The sequence below is a fragment of the Tursiops truncatus genome, chromosome 1 (genome assembly GCF_011762595.2).
Source record: "Tursiops truncatus isolate mTurTru1 chromosome 1, mTurTru1.mat.Y, whole genome shotgun sequence".
Taxonomy (NCBI): Eukaryota; Metazoa; Chordata; class Mammalia; order Artiodactyla; family Delphinidae; genus Tursiops; species Tursiops truncatus.
In genome coordinates, this window is record NC_047034.1 from 18,135,785 (window position 1) to 18,157,940 (window position 22,156).

At 35.2% G+C, this 22,156-nt stretch overlaps 1 protein-coding gene across 2 annotated transcripts in view; it reads left to right on the plus strand.

The window, feature by feature from the left end:
* Positions 1-22,156, plus strand: part of IARS2 (isoleucyl-tRNA synthetase 2, mitochondrial) — a 68,722-nt gene that overhangs the window by 28,352 nt on the left and 18,214 nt on the right. For both annotated transcript variants that reach the window (XM_019920414.3, XM_073800465.1), the window contains 11 exons: positions 1,095-1,243; positions 1,327-1,376; positions 1,457-1,566; positions 1,654-1,744; positions 2,345-2,460; positions 5,517-5,686; positions 6,416-6,506; positions 7,806-7,957; positions 10,012-10,172; positions 20,095-20,197; positions 20,826-20,919. In XM_019920414.3, coding sequence (XP_019775973.1) covers positions 1,095-1,243; positions 1,327-1,376; positions 1,457-1,566; positions 1,654-1,744; positions 2,345-2,460; positions 5,517-5,686; positions 6,416-6,506; positions 7,806-7,957; positions 10,012-10,172; positions 20,095-20,197; positions 20,826-20,919 — 1,287 coding nt within the window. The remainder of the gene's footprint in view (positions 1-1,094; positions 1,244-1,326; positions 1,377-1,456; positions 1,567-1,653; positions 1,745-2,344; positions 2,461-5,516; positions 5,687-6,415; positions 6,507-7,805; positions 7,958-10,011; positions 10,173-20,094; positions 20,198-20,825; positions 20,920-22,156) is intronic.

Here is a 22,156-nt window from a genome sequence, read left to right on the forward strand (position 1 = left end):
GCCTTCTCTTCGTTGTGCGCGGTTTTCTCATTGCGGTGGCTTCTCTTGTTGTGGAGCACGGGCTCTAGGTGCACAGGCTTCAGTAGTTGTGACACAGGGGTCAGTAGTTGTGGCTCATGGGCTCTAGAGCGCAGGCTCAGTGGTTGTGGCGCACGGGCTTAGTTGCTCTGCGGCATGTGGGGTCTTCCTGGACCAGGGATCGAACCCGTGTCCCCTGCATTGGCAGACGGATTCTTAACCACTATGCCACGAGGGAAGTCCCCCTTCTGTTCTTATATGTTAAACTGTTTTTTTTTTTTTTTTTTAAGGGCTCCTCAGTGTTTATTTATTTATTTACTTTTGGCTGCTTTGGGTCTTTACTGCTGTGTGCGGGCTTTCTCTAGTTGCGATGAGCGGGGGCTACTCTTCGTTGTGGTGCATGGGTTTCTTATTGTGGCAGCTTCTCTTGTTGCAGGCCACGGGCTCTAGGCACATGGGCTTCAGTAGTTGTGGCTCTCAGGCTCAGTAGTTGTGTCTTATGGGCTAGAGCACAGGCTCAGTAGTTGTGGCACACAGGCTTAGTTGCTCCATGGCATGTAGGATCTTCCTGGAACAGGGCTCGAACCTGTGTCCCCTGCATTGGCAGGGGGATTCTTAACCACTGTGCCACCAGGGAAGTCCCTAAACTATTTTATAATTGGATATGATTGTGAAGATTTCATACTTCCTTATGAAAGAGTATTATTGGTTGTACTGGTTAATTTTGTTTGTGTGTATATATAATGAAATAAGAATTGTTCTCTGACCTTTTCTTAAACTGAGAAATATGAAGAATAACTTTTCCAGTTTATTTTTTCTAAAAGTAAGGCCATTTTATGATCTCTCAATAATAGAGGAGATGGTAACAAAATTTTAACTTTTGAAATTTTAGTTAATTTTAGAATTTGTTATAGGTATCTTCTGAACACTTTAACTTTCAGATAATTTTCCTATTAAAAATTTTTATAGTCTAAATTGTGTACAGTACGTGCATTTAGAGAGATACATGCTAAACCACGTTTAAGAATTTGAATTAATTTGTTTTCAAAAGCTTTTTGTTTCTTTATTGTTTTTAGCTAGATCATTCGCTAAGGCAGCAATTGAGAAACAGAAATCGGCATTTATTCGTTGGGGAATAATGGCAGATTGGAATAATTGCTACTATACATTTGATGGAAGATATGAAGCCAGACAGTTGAGAATTTTCTATGAAATGTATGATAAGGTAATAAAAGTTTTTTTTTTCTTTGAGTATGTTAAAATATGTGTTACAGAATTCCAGCTTTCATTTTTCTTTGTCTTTTATAGGGCTTGATTTATCGATCTTATAAACCTGTGTTTTGGTCTCCCTCATCAAGGTATTTATGTCTTTTTGGTGTTCAAGGGGAGAATTTTGTGAGGGTTCCAAATATTTATGTTTAATATTTTTAAACCTTAGGACTGCATTGGCTGAAGCAGAACTTGAATATAATCCAGAGCATGTCAGTTGCTCAGTATATGTAAAATTTCCTCTCTTGAAACCTTCTCCTAAGTTGGCATCTCTTATAGGTAAGATTTATCTGTTGCTTGAGTTTATTAAAGTTATGGAATTATAACATTTGATTTGCTAGCATATTTGAAATTTTATTTTCACAGATGGTTCATCTCCTGTTAGTTTCTTAGTCTGGACCACCCAGCCTTGGACAATTCCAGCCAATCAGGCTGTTTGTTATATGCCAGAATCAAAGTAGGTATATTATTGCAATTTTTGTTTTATTCACAAATAGGATCAATTCCATTTTTAGCATTATTTTGATCTTATTTAATCCTTTTAAAATTAGTGAATTATAACTTAGTTCATATAGATTTTATTAAGCTTTAGTTCATATAGATTAAAGATTATAGGGCTTCCCTGGTGGTGCAGTGATTGAGAGTCCGCCTGCCGTTGCAGGCGACACGGGTTCGTGCCCTGGTCCAGGAAGATCCCACATGCCGCGGAGCGGCTAGGCCCGTGAGCCATGGCTGCTGAGCCTGTGCGTCCGGAGCCTGTGCTCCGCAATGGGAGAGGCCACAACAATGAGAGGCCCACGTTCCACCAAAAAAAAAAAAAAAAAATTATAAGTTTCAGTTCATATAGATTTTATTAAGCTTTAGAGGATTCTACTTAAGACCTTATTTCTACCTTTTTTGGAAAAGAAAACAGAAATGTAAGGAATGAAGTCCCTTGAAAATAGTACTTTTTTGATCTTAAAGTTAGTTTTTCTAAAATAATGTAAAACATTTAAAATGTTATCTGTGGTTTTTCTTTTTTCATAATTAGTAATTTACTCCTAAAATTTTATTTTAGGTATGCTGTTGTGAAGTGTTCCAAATCTGGAGACTTCTACGTTTTAGCTGCAGATAAAGTAACATCTGTTGCTTCTACTTTGGAAACAACATTTGAGGTTATTTCAACATTTTCTGGTAAGGATTTACAGGTATTCTGACCATCAAAGTCATCAAAATATTGGGTTGATCTTAGTTTAGTACCTTGCTGAAGATTTCTTATTGTGAATCAAAATAGATATGGCCTCTACTTTTCTAGAATATATTTTACATTAATTAAACTGAAGGAGAATATGCATTGAACATGATAGGAGTATAGAAAATGTGAACATTGACAAAGGCACAATAGATTAAAAAAACATTTTTGGCAAATATCCAGTGGAAAATTAGACAGATGCCCTTTGTACAACATATAATGTACAAATTTCCCTCTAAAATTTTATTCAAAATTAAATTATTGAAAATTACTTTTATCTGATTTGATGAAAGGAGCAAGGAAGGAAATAAATACATTTATTTTGGGGTATATGATTTTAATAAGGAAATAGAATAAATTCTGAAAGTTATTCCCAAGATAGCATTTCTATCAAAAGGATCCTTAGTAAGCTATAATTTGGGACTTCTGAAATAGTGGCTGATTTTGAAATATAACTATGGATGAAAGAATGCTCAACATCATTAATCATTAGAGAAATGCAAATCAAAACTACAATGAGATATCATCTCATACCAGTCAGAATGGCCATCATCAAAAAAAATCTACAAACAATAAATGTTGGAGAGGGTGTGGAGAAAAGGGAACCCTCTTGCACTGTTGGTGGGGATGTAAATTGATACAGCCACTATGGAGAACAGTATGGAGGTTCCTTAAAAATCTACAAAATAGAACTACCATACGACCCAGCAATCTCACTACTGGGCATATACCCTGAGAAAACCATAATTCAAAAAGAGTCATGTACCAAAATGTTCATTGCAGCTCTATGTACAGTAGCCAGGACATGGAAGCAACCTAAGTGTACATCAGCAGATGAATGGATAAAGAAGATGTGGCACCTATATACAATGGAATATTACTCAGCCATAAAAAGAAACGAAATTGAGCTATTTGTAATGAGATGGATGGACCTAGAGTCTGTCATACAGAGTGAAGCAAGTCAGAGAAAAACAAATACCATATGCTAACACATATATATGGAGTCTCAGGGGAAAAAAAAAGGTCCTGAAGAACCTAGGGGCAAGACGGGAATAAAGACACAGACCTACTAGAGAATGGACTTGAGGATATGGGGAGGGGGAAGGGTAAGCTGTGACAAAGTGAGAGAGTGGCATGGACATATATACACTACCAAACGTAAAATAGATAGCTAGTGGGAAGCAGCCGCATAGCACAGGGAGATCAGCTCGGTGCTTTGTGATCACCTAGAGGGGTGGGGAAGGGAGGGTGGGAGGGAGGGAGACGCAAGAGGGAGGAGATATGGGAACATATGTATATGTATAACTGATTCACTTTGTTACAAAGCAGAAACTAACACACCATTGTAAAGCAATTATACTCCAATAAAGATGTTAAAAAAAAAAGAAATATAACTGGAAATCTAGGGAAGTTTAAAATTACCTTTGATCCTTAGGGATGGTATATCTTTGAGTTTCTTACAAAAGAAAAAAAAAATCACAAGAATAGATACTCAAAAATGGAAAGATTGTCTAGCAAAGTAAGGAAGGCCTCAAAATGCACTGCTTTAGATATAAGCCAGTTAGAGGTTTAAACAAACTTAACAAAAATCAAAAGGTTTTTAATGCCAAAGGCATGAAAGAAGCTCCAGAATGTTTAATATTTAATACCCTTTGGACCTTGTTGGTGCATTAGGTAACTTAGAGGCTCCAGTATATTCTTTACTCCATACACCTCTCTCACTTCTTTTTTAAAAAAATTGATATGTAATTGATATATAACATTATATTAGTTTCAGGCATTCAAAATAATGATTCAATATTTGTATATATTGTGAAATGATCACCATAAGTCTAGTTAACATCCATCATCACACATAGTTGCAAATTTTTTTTGTTGTGATGAGCACTTTTAAGATCTAATCCCTTAGTAACTTTCAAATATACAGCACAGTATTATTAACCACAGCCCACCTCTTTTTTAAGTGCAAAAGGTATTAATAGACTTCCTTGACATGTTAGATGTGGTTACAGAAGTTGAGTGGCTTCTCAAAGGGTTTCTGAAAGTATTAAGGTTAAATTTAAAGGTCATTTTTCTAGACTGCATTATTGTTTCAAATTATTACTTTGTGAAAAATTAATTATTGCCATTTTTAGCCACCATGTTTCAGAGGAATATATATACTTCTCATTCGTGGCCTATATTTTCTTGTTTTCTGATTTGTAAATTGGGGATAAGGTTAGCTGCTTTGTAGTATTATGAAGATGAGGTAAGAATTTATGTTGAGTCTAGTACATGTGGGTGCCCAGTAACTGTCGGGTATTATTTATCATCTCTTACCTTTTTAGGGTAACATTATGAAAAGCTACGAGTTCCCGCAGAGATAGTATTAGAACGTACTAGTCATTGACCTGTTGATCTAGAATTTTTTGTCCTCTATTCTAAAAGGTACATAACTGCACATAAATTAGAGAAGTTTTTTTGGATTCATTTGATTATTTTTTATAATAATTGCTAATATTTTAAAGCATTTACAGTGTGGCAAGTATTGTGATAAGTACCCAAAATGCTTAACGTGCATTAACCCAGTTTATGTTCACAGCAGACCTCTGAGGTAGGAACCGTAATTGTTCACATTTTATAGATTCCTGAAGGTCACAGAACAAATAAAAGGGAAAGCCAGAATTTGAGCCCAGTCTTATCCCAGATTCTGCTCTTTTCAGCTGATGTCTATTGCTAATCTTAAAGAGGTAGAAGAATTGCTATAGAAAATAATTCTTTTTTTTTTTTTGCTGTATGGGGGCCTCTCATGTTGTGGCCTCTCCCGCTGTGGAGCACAGGCTCCGGACGCGCAGGCTTAGTGGCCATGGCTCACGGGCCCAGCTGCTCCGCGGCATGTGGGATCTTCCCGGACCAGGGCACGAACCCGTGTCCCCTGCATCGGCAGGCAGACTCTCAACCACTGCGCCACCAGGGAAGCCCTAAAATAATTCTTAATTGTGGCTTTCTTTCCGCACAGGTGTTGACTTGGAAAATGGTACTTGTGCTCATCCTTTCATTTCTGAGAGGGTGTCTCCTCTTTTACCTGCCAGTCATGTGACCATGACAAAAGGAACAGGGTTGGTTCACACAGCCCCAGCTCATGGTATGGAAGATTACAGTGTAGCTTCTCAACACAACTTGTCCATGGTACTGCTCCTCTTTTTTCCTTTTAAATTATTGCTTTTGAAGAATTAAAGCGATAAACCCTAACTAATGTCTTTACTTTTGATAATAATAATTTTTGTCATCGTAGTTAAGTTGTGAAATGCTTCTGTGCAATAAGCCTCCAAAGCCTCATTAACTCATACTAATTGAGAACGATTTCTCAGAATTAGCACAAAATTGTCCCAGAGTTAGAATTGAAGAATGCATAGGAAATGGAGGCATTTTTTTTTCCAAGTATTAAGTCACATAGACAAATTACTTTCAATCCCTGAAAAATGGCAAGTGGGTTTTACTAAATAGTTGAAAAGAGCCGGTTTTTAAATTTTTTTCAGACTAAACAGTCTTCTCTAAATTTATTTTACACACGTCAGTTACTTAGCAAGTTTTTCCATTTAGCTAAAGGCAAGTCTCAAAGTCGTCACAATGTATGTACACTGTCATAGATCTGTAAATTGAGGTTTTTAGTATATTTTGTTACTTTTTGTAATTAAACTTTAGGTGTATGTTTTAATAATACATTTTGCCTTTGGTGATTTAAATGTGTAAATTCACAAATTCTGATTGACTGAATAAGAAGTATCCAAATTTTCAGTGTAGTGAAAGACTAGACTATAATGAGATGTTTTATATAGTATACTGCTTTGCTAGATATTGTCATAAGATGAAATGTCTTGATACTTTATTTTAATTGTTCAAAATGACTCTTTTTAGGATTGTTTAGTGAATGAAGATGGAGTCTTCACAGATGCTGCGGGTCCTGAACTGCAAAACAAAGCTGTTCTTGAAGAGGGAACAGATGCGGGTGAGTACTGTTTATGTTGGTATCATAAATATGTATTTTCTGAAAAGCAGCCAGAAGTAACCTTTGCTGACAATTCTCTCATTTTGTACTTTCAACAAACAAAAAGCTAAAATTATATTTTATTTATATTTTATTTTGCCACATGGTTTAAAATGGAGTTTGGCACTTTTTCATCTTTTGCTTTGAAGTTGCTCTACTTGTTTAAGGAAATCAAGGCAGTCAACAGAGAGTGATGTTATTTTAGGGCTATAAAGATAGTCATCAGCAGTGTTAGTTTTGTGGAAGGATGAAATCAACCTTGGGACTAGATGCTGACTGTGAATCAGACACTCGCACTCCGTTTGTAACCCTTATATCACTGATACATATAGGATAGTTGATGTATCAACAATTTTAGGGGTCCTCCAGTCTTGAGTTTTCTTTCTGCCTTTCTATAAATATGGATCCAAGGACCAGGTACTATGAAAACCTTTCTTTGCCCACACTAAGACTAAGGCTAATTAGATCTGGTATATTAATTTTCTAGGGCTCCTGTCACAAGTTACCATAAATTTGGTGGCTTAAAACAACAGAAACTTATTCTCTCACAGTTCTGGAGGCAAGAAGTCTGAAATCAAAGGTGTTGGCCAGGCTCTGCTCCCTCTGAAAGCTCTATGGAAAAATTCATGTTTGCCTCTTCCTGGCTTCTGGTGGCTCCTGGTAATCCTTGGCATTCTTTGGTTTATAGCTGTATCACTCCAGTCTGCCTCTATTATAACATGTTCTTCTTTGCTCTGTGTGTCCTTTCTTCTTAGAAGGACACCAGGCATTGGAATTAGGGCCCACTCTAATCCAGTGTGACCTCATCTTAATTGCAGATTACATCTACAAAGACCCTATTTCCAAATAAGGTCACATTCACAAGTACTAGGGGCCAGGACTTGAACCTATCTTTTGGGGGGACAGAATTCAACTCAGTATACCTGGTTTCTTCTGGATTACCTGCAGACCATTTTAAGATTCATAGTATGAAAGATTGTGACTCTGAATTTGAGATGTAGAATTCTAGATGTATTCTGTCATCTTTGAAAAGAAGAGCCATGGGAATGGCATAATTTGGAGTCTGATTAAGGTTTTACAGTTTCTGCTTTTATTGCCCGGAGATTCCCAGATTATGCCTTTGCTACCTGGTAGATGGCTACTCTTACTGTCACCTGTTGGCCCAGATTTAGTACTCCCTGGGAGTTTAGAGAGTTATTAGGATTTTCATAGTGCTTTTTAATTGTGTCTAATGTAAATTGTTATTAATTGTTTTTTAAGTTATAAAGATGCTTCAGGCTGCAAAGAATTTGTTGAAAGAGGAAAAATTGGTACACAGCTATCCCTATGACTGGAGGACTAAGAAACCAGTAGTTATTCGTGCCAGCAAGCAGTGGTTTGTAAATATCACGGATATTAAGACTACAGCCAAGGTATAAAAGGCATCCTACTGTAAGGGCTGGGTTTATCATTCCCTCAGTATGAAAGGTTTACATGTGAGGTTGGGGTAGGGTTTTGGGAGTAGAAGGGATTAATGCTATTATTATTTGGTTTCATAAACTTGTAGAATTTTAGATCTGGAAGGACCTTGGGTTTCCATCCCTTCATTATACATGCTTAAAGAGTTTAACTTGCTCTAATTTCCTGCCCAGTGTAGTGAAAATAGCATAGAATTAGGACTTCAGCAAATTGTTTAACCTCTCAGAACCTCAGTTTCCTCATCTGTATAAAAGTGATAATAATGCCTACCTCACAAGATAAGTGAATAAAAGTTCCCAGAACAGTGTCTGGCACGTAGTGGGCATTCAGCAAAACTCTTTTAAAACTCTTTGCTTCCTTAAAATTGAAATTGCAGTTCATTTGAAAAGCTATTTCTTTTGAGTTAACAAATATTTTATAACTGGCATTTTAAATATTAATATATATTTGAGCTCTTTCATTCAATACGTTTATGTATCTGTGTGTGTGTATATCTCATGAACAACTTGATTCTATTAAATGAAAGAACTCAAATATATATTTGGTAACCAGGCTGAGTATACAGATATTTTGCTTTACAGCTTGCATGTAACATTGCTAATATTAGTTGGTTCATTTGTTGACATGGCAATCTGGGGTCCGTGCCAAAGCTATGCAAGCAATTTATGCTTTCTACATTCATGTAGAGTGGATAACTGTGCTATGGACCGTTTGTTTTCTTCTGTTTTTTACATTTCTGTGAAGGCTGTTTTTCTTACCTGTAAATGTTATAATTTGTAACTTTCAGCTCTGCACGGATTTTTGTTGCAGAACATCTGAGTCTGATGCTGATGCAATACGCTGAAGCCATATTTTTTTTTAACTTCTTTATAGAAAATTTTCAGTTGTTCCTCGCAGAAATAGAGAGAATAATGTACTGCCATGTTTCCATCACCCAACTTCAACAATAATCACCTTTTTGCCAATTTTATTTTTATCTGCATCCCTACCCATTATCTACACTTCCTACCCATTGTATTATTTTAAAGCAACTTTTAGGCATTATGTTTTCCATAAATATTTCATCATGTATATCTGACATTTAGAATTAAAACATAATTTTAATGCCATTTTTACCACTTAAAAAAAATAATAGTTATTCCTTAACAAAATCAAATATCAAGTCAGTATCACGTTTCAATTTTTAATCAAAATAAATTGCGAATGTTGCCATTCTACCAGTAGGTGGTGCTACAAAGGGCTTTGGGGGAGGGGATTTCTGGTGGTTCAGGTAAGCGAGGAAACTGTTTAAACATGCTCTAAAAATGTAAAAATGTTTTTATTGATGGGTAGAGAGACTTTCTTTGAGACTTTTTAAAATGAAGTTATATTTTCACTTACGGATATTTTTAAACATTTTTGCTATACAATTCTTTTCTTGGTAATTAACAAATGAAAGCAAATGCTAGTAGTTTACAACTTTTGGGGGCGGGAGGTGGAGGGAAGGAGAGTCCTTGAGAGACAGCCAGTAAATAGGAAGTAACTTATTTTGAGAAAGTGTTTTCTATGTTGTAAACCATACTATGTAAAATTAGGTTACATTGCAGTCCTTGTTTGTCCACCTAAGATAGTAGCTTATTTCTTAAGCATTTAAAGAAGAATTATTGAAATCAAGTTTGAATTGATTTTAACTGTAGTTTAATAAAGTATAATACTTCTACTAAACCTGTTATTACCAGTTTTGATCTAGGGTGCTTGGAAATTAGTATAAAATTTCTTGTCACATCCTCCAAAGGTGAAGTCTGCTCTGGATGTTATTTATTAGATCATTTGTGGTCCTATTTTAACATTGTCTCATTTGCTCTGAAATCTATGGTGTTTTTAGATTAGTTTCTTTTTGGTGGGGGAAGGGGGCATGTAAATGACTATAAACCTCTAAAATAAAGAACTGTATTAGGATAAATAGTGGCAGTTCTAGAAAATTTGTTCTGCTTTCTCTCACTGGACTTGATTTGTGAATCAATTGCAGGAATTGTTTAAAAAAGTGAAATTTATTCCTGGATCAGCACTGAATGCCATGGTTGAAATGATGGACAGGCGGCCATATTGGTGTATATCAAGGCAAAGAGTTTGGGGTGTTCCAATTCCTGTGTTTCATCATAAGACAAAAGATGAATTCTTGATCAACAGGTAGAACTCTTTCTAAAATTTTCAACATTTTAAAGTGAGTTGTATTTTCTTCAAAAATGGAAAAATAGTGGACTATTGAAAACTCTTGATATATGTTAAATAAAATATTCTAAAATGGCTATCTTTTTTGAGGGGAGTAAAATATAAATTTCAGAAAGATCCTTTCAGATGGATGAAATTTTAACAAACACTGGATTATTTTTTCAGTATTGATACGTAGAAGCAAAGACCGTGAATATTTTCCTATGAGAATTCATTATCCCTGACTGTGCCCTGTGCTGGGATAAGGTGTCAGGAGCCCAGAGATAAGCAGTGTTGAGTGGTGGAGCCCAGTATGTGATTTTTCTTCAGGAATTAGTGTCAGTCTTTCACTCCGAGTCTACGCTCCCTCTCAGTAGAAATGGCATTAGGTAATTGTATAGGTAATTTAAAATTTAAGAAACTATAATATAATTGAATGCACATAATTAACTCTAGTGATGATTACATTCCTAGTTATTTCTTTTTTCCTTAATTTTTTTTTAATTTGGAAAGATAGTACATGAACCTAGTGAACAATTCAGAGTAGAAAAGCTTATACAGTAAAAAGAAGATTGTTTTCCCTAATCATATACTAGACCCTTTTTTGAGGCAGTAAACAAGACTGACATGGTCCCTGCTCTTGATGAGGTTGATAATCTAGCTAGTTTATCTTCTAGTAAATTAAGGTGGCTCTCAGTATTGTTGCTGTTATTAACAGATGTGGAAAGGGGAATATTAATCATTTCTTTTGCGAATACATCCTCGGTTATCATTTTTTTTGGAGTAATTTTGTTTTGGACATTTTACTAAGTTATTCTAGAACATGAGCAAAGAGTTTGACTGTGTTTTGGTATTTTCACATTTCATCAGTTGAGGATTTAGTGAGAGTTTTGAAGGCATGGATGCCAGCAAGTAATGGAGAATTTAAGTAATGGAGAGATGACGGAGTTGAATGTCCTACCTTGGGGTTCATCATCATTTTTGTAAAAAGGTTCTGCTTTTCATTGTCAACATTATTAGTATTTCTTTAGGTGGTACTTTTGTGAGTATATGCGTTTTAGGTTTTTTTTAAATTGTTGACTACACTGTTGGTTTTTTTTTTTTAATTACCTTTAGCCAGTATTAGTTAGTTCTTAGTATCCTTGGTGTGAAGGTTCCTTTTCACTTTGAAATGTTCCTTGTATCACTGCTTCATGGGTAATCTGACACCTTATGGCAACATGGTTCAGAGGGAAGAACTAAAGGCTCTGCCTTGAACAAATATTGAACCCTAAAACAGCTCATTTGCTTCAGTTATAAAGGATATGGCATTTGAGTAGGGCCTGGAGGATTAGGTGGCAAATGGGGGAAGGTGGTGGGATTAGGAGCTGAGGACCCAGAGTGGGGAAAACATAGCATGTTTACAGGAACCATAATGGGGCTGCAGGTTGTGTGAGGGGAACAGAAAGATAAACACCTAAGAAAGATTGATTGGGGCAAATTGAAGTGAGTCTTAAATACCAGGCTAAGGAATTTAAACTTTTAAGTAGGCATGAAGAGTCACGGTATGTTTTAGGAAAAGAAACTAGAGGTTAGAGACCAGGAAGTGATTTTAAGGCTATTGCAATATTATTACAACTTGGAGCTAAGATTGTTTGGCCTAAATATTGTTGCATATGTTGTTCTTAAAATTTAGAGCTTGATCACATAAAAACTAATATCTTATTTCCCTTACTAAGAATTAAAGTTGAGATAAGTTTACACAAGAATTGCTTAAAATTCCACACTGGAGAGTTTTCTTTTAAGGAAACCTTTATAAGACGCTGCCATTGTTCCTCATTCTTTTCCATATTTAGAGAGCAGGATTTTTAGGGTGTTTCCTTGAAGTGATTCAAGTGGACCAATGTACGTATTAGTAAGTAGAGCAAGCTGGTTTATTTGACCATTATTTAATCACTACAATAAAATGGTACATAGATGGATTGGTCAGTGACCTAGGTGAAATAAATGTGAGCTTTGTCAGAGAAACAGAAGCAGATTTTCTTTAGGTATCATTTATGTTTTATTTATAGTCAATACATTTACATGGTATGTAACAGATTCTTTTCTGTGCATCTGCCGTTGTGTTGCTTGCATGGTGTAGTTGATTCTGAAGTCACAGAGATATACAGAATATTGGCCTACAGAAATGACAGACAAACAACCATACTGTCTGTCAATTCATAGGTCATTTTCCTGTACACCATTTCTGAATAATGACTCTAATCCTCTTCCATTTTTGGTCCTTTAAGTGACATAACAGTTAATTTTTAAAAATGGATGTTAATTCTTAATTATTTGTCAATTTTTAAAGACGGCATGAAAGGCTGTCTTCTTTTTCCTCCTTAATCAAATGAGACTCAAGTGACCATAATTTTTTTTGTGTTTCTTGAATACGCCTCTACATTGAAGTGAGTTGGTAGCCATCAAAAGTAACAGCATCTCCACTGGAAATTGGTGCACAGTCCACATGGAGTTGCTGTTACAGTTGATGACCCCATTAAGCAGATCAGAAGGTTCCTTTTTTTTTTTTTTTTCACGGTACGCTGGCCTCTCACTGTTGTGGCCTCTCCCGTTGCGGAGCACAGGCTCTGGACGCGCAGGCTCAGCGGCCATGGCTCACGGGCCCAGCCGCTCCACGGCATGTGGGATCTTCCCGGACCGGGGCACAAACCTGTGTCCCCTGCATCGGCAGGTGGACTCTCAACCACTGCGCCACCAGGGAAGCCCCTTTCTGCTTTTCTTGATGAAAGTCTATAAATTCTCTCTTAAGGATACTAGTTTCACAGAAGAAAATCTTGATTTATTCATGTTCTGAATAAGCTGAGAGATGGATAGATTTGAAACTCTGATGTTTAATTTTTATTTGAATTAATGTTCTCATTTGCACTTTGTATTTTCTCAAGAAATAATTCCATTTTTGACTTTAACATCATTGATCATTTTTCTTAATCTGTAATATAATGCCTATATAATTTAGGTGGAAATCTATTACTAATTAATAAAACAAATACTTTTTAGCATAAAAAAGATAAAATATAGAAACATTTGCCACCTAGGAAGGAAAAGAGGTTGTTAGTTAAATTTCTTCCATTTCAGACCATTTAATCAATTTAAGAGTATTAATGCAATAGTTAACATGCATTTAGGAAACTTAGCCCCCAAATTCTGGAAATTGTGAGAAATTCACTAGAAGCAGGCAAGGATTTTCAAGTTTGGGTGTTAGCTTTAGCTACCTCAAATTTTTGCTCATGTTAATAGTAATGACCTTTTGGTGAAAAAGTTTGATAATGTTCATCAAATAAAAATTTCTCCAAAATTGTTTCCTGTCATCTTCAAAACATAAGTATAGAATTAAATTAAAAATAGAGCTCCCCCAAATTTCATTGTGTTCTAGAATTAAACTTAGTAAATAAATATGAAACATTTAGCCTCTTACCTCATTCTTATTCCAGTAACTTCCAGAAGAAAAGAATATTATAGTCCTTAATATTTTTGCTTTTATAAAGACGAAATACAGGAAAATGAAATGACAGCAACAGTTTGTTCATTACCTAGCAATCTTAATGCTGTTTAATTTCTGGTAACACGTTAAATAAGCTTCAGCCCAGTTGATAGCGAAGTTTAGAATGATTGGTTGGTGTTATAGTGGCTGGTACTACCTAGCGGATTTTCATGGATTGAAGCCTAAGAAGGACACATAATGCGTGTGTTTAGATAAGGCCGTTGCGTAAAGTACAAAGTTTTATGATGGACTTACTGCTTTATGAAATACAGCATTAAGATGGAAGCATAGAGATTATGTAGTGATAAGTGGTTTCACCCACTTTTATCAACAGTAATTTATACGATCTTTAGGTTATAAGTTAACTGTGTGTTTGTGTTAAGTATAGGGTATAATTAACAAAGGGGGGAATTCTTACATTTCAAAAGACAAACTTTGACTACTTGGGTTTTTTGGAAGAATAGTTAATATCACTAGAAATGCCCATAAAATTGTCTTAAAACTTTTTAAATCACCATCTCAGTTTTGTAATAAAAAATTACACTTCTAAGTATTTATCTGAAGGAAACAAAAGGACTAACATCTCTTGTACAAAGATATATATATATATATCTGTAAGGATGTCTAATACAGTTGTTTATAAAGAAATGTAATCATATGAAAAAGAAGAAATAATTGAAGTCAATTCTGGAAGAATGAATAGGTAGCCATTAAAAATGGTAGCTTAGCTCTTAATGGTTGTGTATGAAAATCAAATAAATGTAGCCCATGCTGACATTTGGCTGTTTCTAAGTTTTTGCTAGTGCTATAATGAGTATCTTTTGAGCACTTGTGCAGCATTTACTTGTATTTTTTATCAAAATTATCCTTTCAGATTTTGTTTGAATGTTAAATTTATCTTTATTTTGCAATCTACTATAGTTACCTCAAGTTTGGAGGTTATATATGTTTTTTTATTGCAAATTTTGTTTTTAAAACTCTGCCACAATATTTTTAGGAGCATTCAGACCACCAGAGTACAAGTCAGAAGAAAGTTTTCACTTAGTGATACCAATTCCGTGCACTTAAATTTTGATTTGTTTGGATTGTGAGAATGTTTTTGTCTTTGAAATCTGCATTCTTATTTGTCATAAATTTTATTCAGTTTTTATACTCTAACTCAGAGTTGTCTTTATTTTCCTGTTTTTAAAAACTTAAGTAATATAGTTGTCTAAGATGTCAAAATAGAATTAAGTTACAGAAGATAATGCCCATTAAAGTACATTTAGTACATCATATTTTTATATTTCACAATAAAAAGAAAGGAAGCAAGTCTTGCTCTAAATATTAGTAGGAATTGGTCTATTAATGAAGCAGAGCTGCTTCTCTCCCCTCTTTAAAATGTTTCATATTTCTTTTCGATACACTGGAAAAAACATTTTTTGGGGGTCCAAATTCATCTGTATATGTCAGAAGGGACACAAAAATAATGAGTCATATTTTTAGTAGTATGTAGTTTTATTTATGACAGCCTTTTTGAAACTAGATTTTTAAAAGCTACTACAGGATTATTTTCATTGGTATAGTTAACATTGTATGGTTATGCCATTTTTAGGAAGTATTTTAGGTAAACTAAAAAAAACAAAACCAAACTTTCCTCCTCACTGAGATAAGAGACCTTTATGAGTTAAAAAGTATATTTGCAAATAAGGTTTATATAATACAAGATTAAATTTCTTCTCATAGGAAATATTATATTGTATATCTAAGTGAACAACCTATATCTTTATAAGAAAATGTAGCAATTAAAACTTCAACTTTAGTTAGACTAGAGCTGGTTGACTAAACTTGGTAGGATTTTATAGTTCCCTTAATAACATGCCAGCTGCAAAATTGGAATCTTTCTTTGCTGTTGGGTATTTTTAGTTACAGACTCTCTAAGATACTTGAATATAGTTAAGTAATACTTAAAATATAATTCTGAAACTTCATTGAATTTATCTGCTATTTAGCAATATAAAAAAGAACTTAGTTTCATTAGAGTTGAATCAGGCGTTGTGAAACGGATATGTAAGTATCATCTACAGTTGTTAAGGTTACTGACTACAATGTTAGGACTTTTTTAAGAATAAAATTGTTCACATAGCCTTTCTTCTCCCAGCTTTTCCGAATGTTCATAGAAACTGAAGCTCAGAAAAAAACCATGATGTATTCCTGTCAGTATCTAATAAAGTTGCAGATAGCCTCTGCTCTTTGGACTTGGTGCCTGCTCTGTCAGCACACTTACCTCCCGAGGCTCCCTGCTGCCCTGACTTGGTCTCTGGTTCACGCTTTCATTACACATGGGTAATAAGAGTCTTTTTGCCTTTGCTTAGCAAACCCCAGAGAAGGGGAGTGTGAGTTCACAGATACAGTGTTTGTCTTCATAAATGAGTTAGAAAGGCTGAATCGAGAAGTAAAAGCAGAATCGAGCCATGATTTAGGAGAGACAGTTTCGAGGCCTGGCTTTTAGTTGTGTTACTTGCTTATTAGGCTCATGATTTAAGGAATCCCAAGGCACAGAACAGTTTATCTGTCAGTTTAGCTATAAATATGTTTTTTTATGAATCCAATTAGAGAGTGCTTGTAAAGTCCTTTTAAAATTATACACATAAATGTGTGTATATAATTTGTGGTATACACATAAATGCTTTTATTTACTTATTTATTATTTTTTTGTGGTACGCGGGCATCTCACTGTTGTGGCCTCTCCTGTTGTGGAGCACAGGCTCCGAACGCGCAGCCTCAGTGGCCATGGCTCACAGGCCCAGCCGCTCCGCGGCATGTGGGATCTTCCCGGACCGGGGCACGAACCCGTGTCCCCTGCATCGGCAGGCGGACTCTCAACCACTGCGCCACCAGGGAAGCCCAATGCTTTTATTTTGATTAATAATAATATTATTCTTAACGTCTCTACCTTATTTTCTAAATTAATATGAAATTTGAATGATTTTCCTTTATGTTTGTATTTTTTTAATCTGTTTATTTCCAACACATTTAAAGGTGCTTCACTGTTTTTATTTTACTATTTACTGAAAATTACAATCTAATGATAACATTGTAAAGGTAGAAAGGCAGAATGAGGGGACTTCCCTGGCAGTCCAGTGGGCAAGACTCTGAGCTTCCAATGCAGGGGGCATGGGTTTAGTCCCTGGTCAGGGAACTAAGATCCCACATGCTGCATGAAGCGGCCAAAAAAAAAAAAAAAAGAAGGGCAAAATAAAAATGACACTCATATTTAGAATCTTTTTTTAATGAAAATTTCATAATTGGTATGATATATGTGTGTAAATGTACTTTGCTAATATCTGTCTTTTTTTTAGTTCTAAGAGTAATAGCATTAGGTTTATTCAGATTTTCTATTACAGTATATTCATATTTTCTTAACTGATAAAATGTTCTGTGCAAACTATTAAAATAGTAATATGTAACTAAATATTGTCATATAACTAGGTTGTTATTGCGCAAAGTTTTTATGGTCTCTTGTCACAAAAGTTTATCTTTATTGTTAAAGTCCATCTGAAATGTGTGACTGTATTAGAAATATGGACTTGTGCCCATTTAAACATTCTTATTATTCATAATTTCTTCAGAATAGATGTGGTAGCATTATACTTTTTCATTCTGTCCTTCATAGTGTAATCAACTTAGGTATTTTGGATATCAATTTGTAGAGCACATTTAATTTAAATGCCCATTTGATTTTTGCTTCCCACAACAATTTTTCATAAACACTTCATTTTATCTGAATTATCAGACCCAGAGAGGTTCAGTGATTTGCCATACATAGTCATGATTAATAAGAAGCAGATCCAGATTAAGAACTTAGAACTTTTTCCTATCCACTCCTCCTTCCATTTCCATCGACTCTCATAGACCTACATTTTTAGTTACTTGCATTAATGGAGTGTGGTAGAAAAGAGGATAATTGGAAAGTTCGCTTTAGTATATATACTTTAATCTCTAAATATTAATATGGATATGTGTTTTAGTAACTGGTTAACAAAATTAACTGTCTTTAAGTTTCCTGACTTCAAAGAATCAGTTTATGGGACTTCGCTGGCAGTCCAGTGGTTAAGACTCTGTGCTCCCAATGCAGGGCACACAGGTTTGATCTCTGGTCGGGGAACTAAGATCCTACATGCTGCGTGGCAAGGCCAAAAAAACCCCAAAAGAATCAGTTTAAATAATAGCTAATGCTTATATAATACCTATTAATATGTGCCAGACACTGTTCTAGGCATTTTACATATAAGCTCAATTCATATCCATAATAGCTCTATTAATGATACTGTTATTATATGCATTTTGCAAACCAAGGTACAGAAACGTTGAGTGCTTTGCCTAGGGTCACATAGCTAGTAAGTTACAGAGCCAGGAATTAAATGAAAGCTGTCTGGCTCTGGAGTCCATGTTCTTTTTTTTTTTTTTTTTAATTTATTTTATTGAAGTATAGTTGATTTACAATGTTGTGTTAATTTCTACTGAACAGCAGAGTGATTCAGTGTATCACACTGAATTCTTTTTCATATTCTTTTCCATTATGGTTTATCACAGGGTATTGAATATAGTTCCCTGTGCTATACAGTAGGACCTTGTTGGTTATCCATTCTGTATGTAATAGTTTGCATCTGCTAGTCCCAGAATCCTAATCCATCCCCTCTTTCCCCTTTGGCAACCACAAGTCTGTTCTCTGTGAGTGTGTTTCTGTTTCATAGGTAAATTCATTTGTGTCATATTTGAGGTTCCACATATAAGTGGTATCACGTGGTGTTAGCCTTTCTCTGTCTGACTTACTTCACTTAGTATGATAATCTCTAGGTCCATCCATGTTGCTGCAAATGGCATTATTTTGTTCTTTTTTATGGCTGAGTAATATTCCATTGTGTATGTGTACCACATCTTCTTTATCCATTCATCTGTCACTTTTCGAATTATAGTTTTCTCTGGATATATGCCCATTAGTAGATTACAGGATCATATAGCAACTCTACATTTAGTTTTTTGAGGAACCTTCAAACTGTTTTCCATAGTAGCTACAGCAGTTTACATTCCCATCAGCAATGTAGGAGGGTTCCCTTCTCTCCACACAGGGTCCATGTTCTTGACCAATATATTCTGTGACTCAGTGGAAAGCAACTAGAGGAAGTTGTAATGTCCATAAAGCTGTGATAATAACTTAAAAGTATATTATTCCTGTGAGAAAATTTAGTATAAGATTTTCCCTGAGTTTAATTTTCAGACAATTTATAACTGTGTATTTTATCTTCCCAAAGATAATGATCAATTTCAGTACTCATTTGATATGCATTTATTGGCTTTCTGTTGTGTGTTAGGCATGTGTTAAATTTTACTGGATCATCTCATTTAGTTTGCAGTCATTCTGACGAGAGTATCTAGGATCATTAAAATGCAAGTTCCACTACAGTGGGAATCTTATCTGCCTTGTTAACTGCTGTATCTCCAGTGCCTAGAACAGCGTCCAAAACATTGGAGATACTCAAATTATTTTTGAACAAAAATTGCACTATTCTTCTTAACAGAGGGGACAACCAAGACTTAGAGAAGTTTTAGTACTTGTGTGTGGTCATATATATAAAAAGTAGCCGAGTCAAGATATAAACCTGGATATCTGTTATCAAATATCAGATCTCAAAATCTGTGCTCTGGTACAGTATTGCCTCTTATGCAGATGTATTTGGACTCAGTCCTATAAGCAGTGAGGGGGCACTGCAAATCTTTGAGAGGGGATTGGTGTGATAAAAGCAGTTTTAGGAGTGCAACTCTTTCAAAGATGTGTCATATAAATTAAATTTCATGTGTCATGTAGAGGAATGAGCATAGGGGAAAAGTCAGACCATTGCATCAATCTAGTATTGACGCAGTGAGGTTGGACTAATATTCTTTTATTTACTCAAAGAATAAATTTGAGTAATATTTCAAGGTAGAAACTGACAGAATGTGGTGGCTTAGTTTGAGCAGAAATTGGAGGAGGTAGATAATTAGCAGGTTTTGAATATAGGTACTTGGATAGAAAATAGATTGATAGAAACAGGGAAATCAGTAACTGAAATAGGGATATCAGGAGAAGTCGTTTTTGTTTTTCTTTTTCTTTTAAGGGCTCCATATGATCAATTTTATTTTATTTTATTGAATTTAAGATGACAGCAGGAACTAAGTAAGCAAGTAACTGAAGATAATACCACTAAATTGGGGGGAAAAGATAGGAAAAAATACCCTGCATATTGGGATAAATATCCTGCAGATAGGGAAAAAATACTACTGTTTCTTAAATTTAAAATATTAGGTATTAATCACAATAATTAAGTGAACAATTCTACTTTGTTCCCCCTAAAATAGCCAAACTATTGAGCATATTATTAAACTAGTGGAGGAACATGGCAGTGATATCTGGTGGACTCTTCCCCCGGAGCAACTTCTTCCAAAAGAAGTCTTATCTCAGGTAAATTTCTGTTCGTATTTAACAGCCTTTGTTATGTATTGCATGATTTAATGACAACACGAGATTCCCTGGGAGTTAAAAAGTAGTTATGTTATCATGTCAAGTTCATGAGTTTATTCATCATAAATGAGGAGCCGGTGCAGTTTGAGAGCAGACATTTTTATTTAGCTAGAGAAGCTGGGTATATAGTGTAGCAGTAGAGTGTGAGGGATATTTGCTGTCTCACTGAGGGCCAAGATTGATTTTAACTGCTTTGTTGGCTGAGCAGAGAGAGGCACTTGTGACTTTGAGGGAACAGTGCCTAACATTGCTATATCAGGACTTCGTAGGACATGAATTCGAGTTAACTGATGGCATCACATGTTGAAGAATCCAAATTGGAAGATTATCAAGAAATAAAAAGTTTATATTTCCATTAGTAAATGTATAGTTAAGTGGCCACAATCACTTTTACATGCAAATGAAGCAGTTGTACGTAATTGCAAAATACTTTAAAATGTCTGAAATTTCATTTTAAAATGTGAATTTAATGGTTGTAAGTATTTCATTTTCTTAAGACCTTTTTGGGTATTAATTGTAAATGTTGTGATGGCTGTGTAATTAAAATGTTTTTACATTATCTTACTAGGTTGGTGGTCCTGATGCTTTGGAGTATGTGCCAGGTCAGGATATTTTGGACATCTGGTTTGACAGTGGAACTTCATGGTCTTATGTTCTTCCAGGTAATTTAAAATAGTAGATTAAATACCAATCAAGCAGTTTTGAAAATAAATGCTATCAGAAGAAATCTATAATCAAGAACTCTTTTTTTTTATGCTTTATTTGGAAGTACATCGGCTATAATATAATATAATTTTAGATCTGGAAGAGCTATTGGATCTTTTAATCATTTTAAAAAAATGATTAAAAATCATTTAATCCAATGCTTTCTAAACTTTTTTTTTTTCCATTTGAAATTTTTATATAGAACCACAATATATAAGATTAATAAAAATGGGAATTTTCTTCCTCCTCTCGGTCAGCTCATTCTCCTTGACCCCAAGGCCCTCAGTTCTGTAAAACAAAGTTTGGAAATCACTGAAATAGCCTGACCCAATCATTTTTCAGAAGAGGAGATGAGATTGGATTAGGGTCCAATTAGGTGATGGTTACATAGCTTAGTGTCAGGCTAGAAGTCGGGTACCCTGCTTTCCGGTTCTCATTCGTCTGTACTCTGTTACCTTCTCACAGCTTTACCCCTGTCTATGCAGACAGCTGACTAATTTCTACTTCCTCACAGTTAGGGGAAGCTTTTGACTCCGTGGATAAAAAGGGAGGCGAGATTGGGCAGGAATTAGAAGGGAGTAGTAGCAGGCACACAGAGGATGTGTTTAGATGTGAGAAGATACCTTCAAGGATACTAAGTGAGAAGCTAGAAGTGAAATGAAATAGAGCTTGTCCCCACTGTGAGGTTAAAGACCGGAATGAGGTGCCAGGGAAGCAACGCTGCACCAGACAGGTCCTCACATTGCTGCTGAGTGCTGGCTTTTACCCAGGAGATCCTGTTTGCTTTCTGGAGCAAAGGAATGTGGGAAAACAGCTTGCCTGTTCAGCTGACCATTGTTAAAGGGATGAAGAGGGATCGTGGTCAAGTTTTACCTGGGGTATATTTCTGGTAGTAGGCCTCATTACTGAGAGAACAGCAATGTGATTCCTAGCAGGTAAATGCTAGGAATGCTCTAATTGGGCCTTTCTTTCAGCATAGGAAATTTGAAAAGCAAAATACACAGAAATTCATGCTTACTCTGTATTATAGCTAAATTGTACATAAAAATTCATAATCTAATATAATTTTTATAATACTGTATGCAGTAATTTTCAGAATTATTATTTCATACGTTTCTCCCACCATACTCAAGAGAAAATATTGCCAGTTTAGGTACTTTGTTTTCCTAAATTATATTGAAAATGTCGGCAGAT